Source organism: Monodon monoceros, unplaced genomic scaffold (genome assembly GCF_005190385.1).
Source record: "Monodon monoceros isolate NGI ecotype Baffin Bay Population unplaced genomic scaffold, NGI_Narwhal_1 Super_Scaffold_11, whole genome shotgun sequence".
NCBI classification, from domain to species: domain Eukaryota; kingdom Metazoa; phylum Chordata; class Mammalia; order Artiodactyla; family Monodontidae; genus Monodon; species Monodon monoceros.
The window spans coordinates 76,298-87,270 of record NW_021703767.1 but is presented as its reverse complement, the minus strand read 5'-3'; the positions used below and the strand labels follow the sequence as shown (position 1 = coordinate 87,270).

Genomic DNA, 10,973 nt, shown 5'->3' with positions numbered 1-10,973 from the left:
CCTGAAAAAACAGCAAACAAACCTTATGGGGCAGAGATGTGGGCCTTCCCAGAACTTTCCGGGAAGAGTTGTCAAACTGGGGCCTCAGCTGGGGGCTGGCAGGCCAGGGCTGAAGGGCCCCCCTTGCCTTGGAGACGAGGGTGGGGTCCTGCAGGTAGCAGCTCACAGGCTTCTGGAGCTCAAGGGGCTGTCATCGTGCAGAGACCAGCTGTCCCCAGGAAGAAACCCAGAGTGGGGCCGCCCACTGGTCCAGGGGAAAGCTCGCTTCCCTTTGTAGCTGAAGGGAAGCAGGGCCGGTGCTGGGCAGGATCAGGTCTAAAACAGTGGGTGGGAGTGAGAGCCGGCTGGCAGAGGCCCCTGGGACTGACCCCAGGGCCAGAGAAGGCCGGGAGGGCCGGGGGCCTACCCAACCTCCACCTCCACGTCACTGCTCCTGGTGGTCTGGGCAGGGCCAGGACTAAGGAGGGAGCGTGGCCAGGGGTCAGGAATCGCGGTCCCTGCAGGCCTCGAGGATGGGGTATGGCTGGACTCTGTGCGGGGGTGGGGGGGCCCTGAAACGTCGAGCCCCCCTCCCTCTGTGATCGTGAGGTGAGGAGTCCTCCCTTTGGTGGCAGGAAAGTCTGGCGATATGGTCGCCTGGACTGCGGGCAGGGACAGCCGTGCCTGCCAGGGTGGTCCACGCTGTCCAGAGGGCGAAGGGTGGGTCCTCAGCAGGCCCCAGACTCTCTGACAGCACTTGACACTGCAGGGCCAACAGATGGGATCCCGGCCATGGCCTCAGGGTCTCGCCCCGAGACACTCAATGCTTCTCTCAGGGACAGTTCTCTGGGTGACTGTGGACCAAACTGATAAACCAATAGAGCACAGGAAGTCCTGTGAGGCTGAACTGGACCATGGGGAAGGCAACCTGGGGCAGAGTTCCCCTTGTCCTGTCTCTGAGGCCCTGAGTGAATTGTCTTTGCTCCTGGCTAAAGTTGCGAACTGATTTTCCCTGGTGATGCCTGAGACAGGTAATCCCCGCAACCACATGCCCCAGGCACCCTCCTACCCACCTGGGGATGCCACCTGCCAGGGGCCGTGTGGGACCATCACCACCCATTCATGGAACTAGACGGTGCTTCTAGTTGAGGACAGGTCAGAGGAGGATGAGGGACATTTTACAAACTGGAGCTCATGGTAGTAGGTGAGAGGAAGCCCCCAGGAGCCCCAAAGATGGCTATGCAGATACGCTGAGAAGCAGCTTCCCTCCTTGTGGTAAACGAGCATCCCCTGGATGTGGGGTCAGGGGGCACACTCAGCGGCTGCCCTAGGCAGGCTCCCTGGGGGCTGGGGCACTGGGGTTCTTTCCTGTGCACTTTGAAAGCACAGTGGACATCTGGGAACTGTCGCTTTGGGATTCGTGGGTCAACAGGGGCAAGGGAAGTACCAGCAGAGACTTATTCAACTTGTGGCTAAAGCAGTGATGAACAGAGGCATAGAGACGTGTTTTGAAAGCAAGCTGGAGAGGTGTGTCCACCGCAGCACCACAGCCCAGAGCCAGCTCACCTCCCATCCCTGGCTGACCTTTCGTGCACAGGCTATGCTGGCCCCTGGGCTGAGCTAGACAGGTGTGGTCCACCCTCCAGGCTCCCCACCCTGGCATGTCCCTGTGTCAACAAAACTTCAAATAGCAATCAAGAAGAAAAATGGGGCTTCCCTGGTGGCGCAGTGGTTGAGAACCTGCCTGCCGATGCAGGGGACACGGGTTCGAGCCCTGGTCTGGGAAGATCCCACATGCCGCGGAGCAACTAGGCCCGTGAGCCACAACTACTGAGCCTGCGCGTCTGGAGGCTGTGCTCCGCAACAAGAGAGGCCGTGACAGTAAGAGGCCCGCGTACCGCGATGAAGAGCAGCCCCCCGCTCGCCGCAACTAGAGAAAGCCCTCGCACAGAAACGAAGACCCAACATAGCAAAAATAAATACATAAATAAATAAATAAAATTTTAAAAAAAAGAAGAAAAATGGAATTTTATTCAAGCCAAACTGAGGATTATAACCTGGAAGACAAATAGAAACTGTGAGAATTGTTCCACCTGTTAAAAGTTGAAGGCACAGTCATACATTTTCAAGACAAAGGATTGTACCTCAAAATGACATACTGATAATTTGCATAAAGTTCACCAAGGATACATGGTCCAGGTAAGCACATATAAAGTGAGAAGCAAGTCCCCATGACCCCCTGTAGAGCTGGTGCCCATTTGGGGCCACTTCTGGTTTCTGACGTTCCTGCCAGGACCAGTGTATTTCCCCTCCCTGGCGACTGGTCCAGAGAGGGCCACGTGATGCCCACCAGGCTGGAAGTTCCTAGCAGGAGGTGGTGAGCAACTGAGGAGAGAGAAGCTCATCCCTCCGGACAGGCACTGCCCCTCCAGCTCCATCCCTCTACACCCCGGCCCTTTCTGTCCCTCCCATGGCCCGCCCCTCCCCTTTATGTCCCTCCAATGGCCCCGCCCCTTTACCTCCCTCCCATGGCCCCACCCCTCCACACCCTGCTCCTTTATGTCCTTCCCCACGGCCCCGCCCCTCCACAGACCCACTCCTTTATGTCCCTCCCCCTCCCCACCCAAGCTTCCTGACCCTGGCCTGGGTGGTGCAGCATCTGCAGCCCTGATGACGTCAGGGTGCGTGGACTTTATTCCTTTTCCCAGTTTTGCAGGAATTTAGCTTTTATTTCATGTTTTACAGCTACAGAGACTTGTTACAATGCTTTTTATTTAATGCAAATACAAGCGAACAATTAGTTTATGATTTCCAAGTCTGTGTCCTTAAAAAAAAGCAAAACAGAAAAACGGTGGATAAGCTTAATTTGAATTTTCCTGGAAGTAATTCTTAGTATTTGTAACTTGATTTATTTGAATTGGTGGATACAAAAGCATAAAGATCATAAAGTTCCCTGGCTTCACCAACAGCCACAAGCAGACCCTGTCTGCTGCGCACAGACAGGTCGGGAATGACCTTCACCAACAGACCAAACACATCCGTCATAACCCTCATTCTATAGGCAGGACAGGAGGCGTGGGCGCTTGGGTACAGCTGTCTCCAGAGGCAGAGCTGAGATCCGCCCCGAGCCCCCCGCCCCTGCTGCCCCATGCCCCATAGATCGAGCAAAGTGTGACCCTGTCGGGAGAACCCCACCGAATGTAGAAGCTTGATTCTCAGTTCTGATTACAGTTACCATGTCAGTACTTGTCGGCTTACGAAACAGATTTTCCATTTAGAACTGTTAGCATTAACTACTCACTCAATAATCACGGCCCACCTGTAGGAAAGGGCTCTAAATGTGACCATGCTCTTTGGTAGGTGGGACAGACTGTCAGGCCACCCAACCACATTAGGTTTCGCTTGCCCCAGTGATGAGCAGATTTAATGAAGGGCAGCCTTTTCAAAGGATGGTGGACAAAGCTTTGTGTTTTTAAATATAGTGGAAGCTTACGGAAACCACAATGCTCCAGTCATTTCTGGTAATCAGTTTGTTTTTTCTGGGTTAGGGGGTCTACACAGCCAGGATAGCCAGTATAGCACATGCTTTGTGACTGAGGATTGACTTTCCTAAGTGATGATCACCAAGAGTCCCTGGGGCCAGTCAGCTAACACGGATGCCTAATAGCGCTGAAATAATGCTGGGGGCCACTAAAAACAGCCCTTTGCAAAGAGGTTTCAATTTTTCATTCGCGAAGCAAATCAAGCTCCCTAATTAGCTACGACACAGCTGGAAAGCTCAGCCCCTACTACCCTGCAAGCCCTGCCTTGGCTTCCCTGCCCAACCTCCGTCTCTGCTACAGGAACAGCCCGGCTGCTTTCTCTAGTTCATTCGTGTTCAAAGAACTCATGGCAGGCAGTGGTAACCATGGCAACAAAAGCCATAAATTCCTGGAAGTCGCATTCACCATCTCCATCGCTGTCCAGTGTTTCCATGACTTTGTCCACAACCTCCTGCTCTTTGATTTCCTAAGAGAAATAAGAGCAGTTGTCCAGCTTGTTGCTCAATGAAATTTAAGGATATCAAAACATGATCAGAAGTTGGCTGGCTTTAATAATTTGTATCAGGAACAACCTCAGACATGAAATGAAAAATGCCAGAAAGGACTTGTCCTGTGACCAGGAGGCTGTTGGCTGGCAGAAGTCTCTGGGGGTCTGAGCCTTCTTTTCCACCTTCCTTTAGGTCCAGTGGGGCCTGGCCTACTTAAAGACTGAATGGAACAGCCAAGATCTGAAAAGCTGCGGGTTGTTTGTGTTAAAATACCCAGAAAAGAATAGTACGGTCTAGATCAGCCTGAGCATGTCACATGCAAATGTCTGAACTTTTGGCCCCTGTAAGTTTTTCATTGCTTCTGTGTGTAGAAGGCCCTATAGTGAGGGCTTCCAGTGGATTTTCATGTTTTGAAAGCGGTTTTTGGCTGAAATAACTCTTGGGAACATGCCCTAAATTTATTAACTTCTGTGTCTTTTTGCCACTTGAGTTGCCTTCCAGGTGTCCTGGGACTTTTCCTGACATTCTGCCCAACGTGCAGCCAAGTGAGTGGTGAAAGAGTCTCAGAGGAACGGACACAGTGAAGGAAAGATGTACACTGAGCGGAATGTTCTGGATAACCAGTCCTCAGGGCAGGAGAGCTTGGCCTGAAGAAGTTGAGTGTAATGTACAGTGGCTGCCTTGGATATAAAACATGTAAAAGGTTGAGATTCCTGTGGGCATTGGGGTGGGACCTATACACAACTGCTAAAAGATTAATTTCAATTACATGATAGATTTGCCTCCAGACAGAAACTACCTCATAAAACCAGGCCAGCAATGTTCATGATACCTTGATACATTTACTGTGAATTACTTATCTTTTACAAATTGTGGTTCCCACATGCTAAGCTTTTTCTATGTTTTAAATCAATAATTAATGACAGTAGCTGCACTTGTTGAGCCACACTTGACAAGCACTGTCTCATTCCATCCTTTCAACAGTTCGTTTTATGGAAGACTCGGGGACCTTCTTCTGATTGTTAGGTTGCGAGGCAGAATCGGGGGGACCAGGTAGGTGAAAGCGCGCATGGGGCAGCTGCCACTAGGTGAACGTGGACGCCTGACAACACCAGCCCTGGAATCAGACTAGAGGGTCCCACCCCAAGCCTGCAGGCCACTTCCTCTGCCAATGGGGTGTTTGGGCAGGGCGGGGACAGTGGGGCGGGAGGAGCCCTGCAGACATGGGACATGGAGCCCGGGGCTTGTCTTACACGGTGGCCCAGCCTGCCCAGGACGACAGCTGTCCACCACTGTGTGGCAGGGCCCTGGCCTGGGGCTCTCGTATCTTCCCCGGAATTAGCTCTTGGTCAGACACTAGTGCACTGGTTCATGGTCTGGACATTTCCTCTGTGTGTGACTGGTCACTTCAGTGACCTTGGTTCTGGGCACCAAGGGAAGGTCAGGCACCAGGTGGACTGCAGTTTATTGCCTCGAGGACACGGGGCTCATGCCACAGAGATAATGCGTGTGGCTGATCCCAGGGCAGCGGAGGCAGCGGCTGGGGAAGCCTGGACACACGTCCACCAGAGCAGGAGCTGCCAGGGCAGGACGGGGCTCATTGGGCGCCCTCACGCAGCTTCTCAAGTTCCCCTCCAAGGCCCCTGGCCCCACAGAGCCCCCTGCAAGGCCCCGGGGCCTCTCTTGTGAGCAGCTTGTGGCCACTCAGTGATGCACCAGGTTGTGGGGCCTGTGTCTCTCCCAGCATCGACCGAGCTGAGAGCTCAGTAACGTCTGCTGAGTGAACGGCATCTTATCACCATGTAACCATGTAGGAAAAGCCGAAACAGTCCTTTTCCCAAGAACAAAAGCTTATTTTTAACAGCCTTCTTATATGTTCACTGTGACCCATGATAAGTCATGAGTATATTTCCCATCCCATTTTGTCATCTTTATTTATTTATTTTTTATTTTTATTTTTTGCGCTACGCGGGCCTCTCACTGATGTGGCCTCTCCCGTTGCGGAGCACAGGCTCTGGACGCGCAGGCCCAGCGGCCATGGCTCAGGGGCCCAGCCACTCTGTGGCATGTGGGATCTTCCCGGACCGGGGCACGAACCCGTGTCCCCTGCATCGGCAGGCGGACTCTCAACCACTGCGCCACCAGGGAAGCCCTTGTTTCTTTTTTTTTTGTCTTTTTTTTTTTTTGTCATCGTTATTGCTGTACATCCTTGGATTTCTCAGAGAAAAGGCAGTGTTATTTGGAACCTGTACTTTTGCATTTGAGACAGCAGTCTTTCCTTGATGCTCCTACTGCACACAAAATGAATACGGTGGGGCCTACCTAAGCCAGCCTCTGTACTGAGGGCTCACCAGTGCAAACACGTTTTCAGAAACAACCTAGGAGTCCTGACACTGACCTGGAACCACCTTCAGGGCAGCTCAGAAGAGAAAGTGGACAGGTGGTTTTACAAGCAGACAGGAGAGCAGATTAACTTGTCAGTTTTAAAAAGCAAGACTCACCTCTAAAAAGTGGGAAAGCTCATTGTTGATGAGCTCCTTGAGTTCGGACTTCTTCAGCTTGTGCTTGTCACCTTCCCTTCCGGAATACTGATGGAAGACGTCAATTAGGGCCACCATGGCCTTCTCCAGCTCAGACATCCTGGGGGCCACGAAGAAAGATGCCTTCTACCACAGAACAGTTACGGTGTTACCTACTCAGACCTCAGCCCCCAGGGGGCACAACGGCCTCGGCTCACCTCCCCTTTTGGGCTCAGAGTGGTGCATCTCTCCAGTCACCCCTTGGGGCCACTCTTCCCCACCCCCGTTCTGTTTACTCTGTTCCCACGCCCTCTGGCTTCTGGTTGGTTTGGCCAGTGGGAAACTTCAGCCAAAATACAGAGGCAGAGCAGTGAAGGGGCTTCGGACTGACTCCTTCCACCACCCCCACCCGAGGCCCCCTCTGCCCTGGCTCCGAGATGAGACGACAGAGCAGGGGAGCAAGCTGTTAGAATGAACTGCGGTGACTAGGAACCAAATGAGGATACGAAAGTCAATAGGATCCCTATGTTCTGTCAATGAACAATGAGAAAACATAGTGGAAAAGTCTTCTTATTTTACAGCAGCACACATGTATTACTAAGACTAAGTTTAGCAAGAAAAGTGCAGGTCCTTCCAAAAGATACTAAGGGCATAAAATGTAGGAACTTACTTTCCTTCGAATGGATATATAAATTTAACTCATTTTTTAAAACTCATTTTTAACAAAAATGTCTCTGGCATTTTTTTGTTTTTTGGATGGGTGAGGAACAGCTGTAAAATTCACCTGGAAAAATAAATATGATAGAATTGCCACAAATTATTTTGAAAATGAAGATGAAAAAAAGGTACCTTGACTACCAGAAACAAACACGTATCATACGGTCATCTGACGAAGCTGTTGTAGGGAGAAAAGTTGCCACCCCAAATGTCTCTTTGGCATGCAGATTATTTTGGGCTGAAAACGATCCAGTCCCTGAAGTTTCAGGAAGAAACACTGACCTTCCCCTTAGCTGCCTGAATCAGAACTTAGATGGAGGGCCTGTTACAGGAATGGGGTACTCACTAGAGCTGTCAGCAAAGAATACGGGCCAAGGGTGGGTAGGGGAACTCTTAGAGGTCTGAGTCCGCTCTGTGTCCCATCGCCTCTTCATGGCGCAGCAAACACTGCTTTACCAAACATGTGCTTTCCCATCTCCGTCTGAATTGCTTTCCTCCCCTTTGAACTGCCAGACCCCACCCCACCCCCCAACAGCCTCCTTTGTCTTTAGCTGATCATGGTATTTAAGGTGACAGACAGTCTGGGGCGTTTTTGTGAGTGACTCGGTCTTCCTGGGTCTCTCCCATGTATGAATGTTATTAAACTATGGTTTGAGTTTCTTCTGTTAACCTGTCTCACGTCTATTTAATTCTTAGACCGGCCAGAAGAACCTAGAAGGGTGGAGGAAAATGTCTTCCTCCCCGACACCAGCCCTGAAGCCAGAACAAATGGGCCGGAGGCTGGGCCACCGCCAGGCACTTGGTATTCATGGAGGCGTCGCCATCCACTTCTCGGCACTTATCGAAGCAGGAGGCTTCCATCTCCCGTCCCAGCGCATACCTTATACCGTGGCCTGCAACCTAAGGAAACAGCTGTTCAACCCTGGGAATCAGGCAGTTTACAAAGGACTGCTTGTCAATTGTTTCACAAAACTGAGACACTCAGCGAGAGAAATTTGCCAACTTTTGGCCTTGAGTTCTAATCATTAAAGAATCTTTGCAATGTCATAGTTAAAAATAAATAAAAGAATTATGTCTAATTTTTGCAAAACCATTCCTGGGTTGAATATCATTTGCATCTTAAAAATAAATTGGAATATAACATTTAAATTCTTATTTTTATTTCTGATTTTCAAATGAAAAAGGATTGAGGATTTTTGCCTTGGCCTCTGATCTTTGCTAAATTCACCCTATTAATAATCAGTATACTTTGTTTTGCTCTAAGTCCCTAAAAATCAGATATACCACACATAGATAGAATAATGCAGATGGATTAAAATCTTTAGCATTTCATACTTTCTTATCCTTTGCATTCGTTTTCAATTATTAATTTTTTTAAAAACAAAAAACCCAAGAAACTTTTGCGTGATCCTTTCGCTTCTCGAGCTTCATGATGACTTGGGGGAGGGGAGGCTAAATTACTCTTTGTGTGAAGTATGACTAGTGGGGTTTCTTTTAAAGGAAAGGCATAAAATATATATCCCACGTGTGAAAACTCCATAAAATGTGATTTTCTTCATAACCACACTACAAGTTAACTTTTTAAAGTTTTTCCTGTTAAATTCTTCCCAATTGATGGTTAAAGGCTGTCTTTTAAGAGAAATGGAAATCAAATATCCATGTTTCCCTTTCACTTCATTCCATGAATGTTCTACATTAACCTTTTATTTCGAAAGCAAGAGAACTTTTGGGGGTTAACTCCTCAGAAGGACACATCACACAAGATGTGAGAGTCCCTCTGGGCAAGTGGCCCGATCTCCCCAAGAAACTGCAAGACTGAGGAAGGTTAAACCCGCCATAAACCGCAATTTCTTGGGCTCGATGTGTAATTTACTTGCAAAGACCTCCTCACTTGCCATGTATTGTGGCTTCTGCACGGCGTCCAGGGGGCCCTGACATTTGCGCGGAGCAAGGGGAAGACGCTCGCTCGGAGCATCAGGCCGCCTGTCCTTCTCCGCGGAGGGACGCAAACCCCTGGTCCTCAAAGAGTTAAGGAAAAGGCCTGTTTGCAGCAATCACCTGAGCCACCAGACGTGACGTTTCCCCGACTTGTGGCGACAAAAACAAGCAGAATGGACCTCTAGCTGCCCCCAGTTGAGGGAGCCGTGTCCACAAAGCAGTAGTAAGATTCACACTTTTGAAACGCTGCCAATTATCCTAAAGGGGTTTTTTAACTACCACCCAGTTCCCAAGCCCACCCTCCGGGCCCTGCCCCCAAAAGACCAGAGCAGGTTCCCCTGAGTGTCCTCACGTCAGTGGTCCTTGGTCGTCGCTCCTGGAACCTCCCGGCTGCCGCGTCCTGAGTCGCAGGCGTGGGGCGGAGGCAGCCTCTTATTCGTTCCCGGGCGGGGGCAGGGCCGGCACGGTCCCTCTGAGGGCCAGGCAGCCAATGGGGGCCGACGGCGGGGCGGGGGCGGGGCCGGCGCCCGTCCCCCTGCGGGCCAGGAAGCCAATGGGGGCCGAGGGCGGGGGCGGGGGCGGCGCGTCAGCTGGCTCCGCAGCCGGTGGGGGCGGGGGGCGGAGGGCGGGGGTGCTGGGGCTGCCGGGCTGCACACAGGGCCGCATTGACGGCGCCACCGGGCACTCGTTGGGGAGCCAAGCCAGCACTCGGGCCAAGGAAGAAAAAGGCCCGTGGGGCAGAAAGCGGGGAGTCAGCTTTTTGTGCTGTTTTTAAATTTATGCATGAATATTGATGTTCCTCTAAAGGCAAGGATGGGGGTGGGGAGAGGAGACGAACTATTGATTGAAACCGACAAAGCAAATGTGCAGCCAAGTGCAGGCTGAATGCGAGGGATTCAGGGCCCGCGAGCCGGTTTCCAGTGGGGAGGCCCCTGAGCTTCGCCCCTGCTCTGGCCCCACTAACCCTCAGGCGGGGCACCTGTGGATATCAGTATCCCGAGCTAAGCCACTGGCCCAGCGTCTGCAGGGACTGAAATGTGGGGCGAATAGTTTAATATGAGCGCGGGCACATGCCAGGCCCACCCGAAGGTCTCCCCATCCCGCCGGGGTGAGTGGCCGCAGACTGTCAGAGCTGGACAGTGCCCAGGCACGTCCTGTCCAAATGTTCCGGTTTAGGGGAGGTGCAGGCAGGGGTCCCTCGCCGAGGCCTCACAACCAGCCAAGGTAAGTCAACTCCAGACTCCCCACTGCCGTCTTGAGAGGCTCCCTACAGGCCTTCCTTTAGACAAATTATACAAAGCGCACTGGCCCCAGACTCATCAAAGGACGTCTGAACCCGAATCAGGCCCTCTGCTGACTCGGGTTCACAGTGGCCGCGGAAGGATCAGCACACAATGTCTGTGGACACAGCTGTCTTGTCCTTGGGACTTTCACTAGCTTTCCCTATCACAATGGCTACCTGTAGGGGAGCCAGCGAGGGGATTCTGCAGTGGCCAAGCATGTCTGTCTTGACTGTACATTCAGGAGCTAAGAATTAACTACAGGGGTGCTCTGTGCACCAGCTGGGCCCCCCGCGAGTGTGTTGAGACTCCCCCTGACCACCAGAGAGTCCTCCTTTGACTGGTGGGTCCAGGGCCAGTTTGCGGCCCCAGGACTTAGCATCAACTCAGAGCCCGTATCTGAGGATGCCGTCCTGGGGGCCTCACAGCACCTGAAAGCCCGTCTCATCCCGATGGGCGGCCCCTCTCCTCCCTGCGGGCCCTGGAGCCGGGCGGGACACAGCCTGCCCT

General features: G+C 51.9%; 1 protein-coding gene across 4 annotated transcripts; it reads right to left on the bottom strand.

Annotated features, from left to right (window-relative positions):
- Positions 1-2,693: 2,693 nt before the first annotated feature.
- On the bottom strand, positions 2,694-9,574 carry S100B (S100 calcium binding protein B). Of its 4 annotated transcripts, none has more exons than XM_029213669.1 (3): positions 9,536-9,574; positions 6,511-6,649; positions 2,694-3,987 (listed from the first exon to the last, which is right to left on the bottom strand). In XM_029213669.1, the coding sequence occupies exons 2-3, from the start codon at positions 6,646-6,648 to the stop codon at positions 3,847-3,849; spliced, it is 279 nt and encodes a 92-aa protein (XP_029069502.1). In that variant the 5' UTR covers position 6,649; positions 9,536-9,574; the 3' UTR covers positions 2,694-3,846. The 4 variants fall into 4 exon arrangements, with proteins under 4 accessions (XP_029069502.1, XP_029069503.1, XP_029069504.1 ...); XM_029213670.1 differs by having other exon boundaries at positions 6,511-6,672; positions 9,536-9,567; XM_029213671.1 differs by lacking the exon at positions 9,536-9,574 and adding an exon at positions 9,508-9,518.
- Between the last annotated feature and the right edge of the window lie 1,399 nt (positions 9,575-10,973).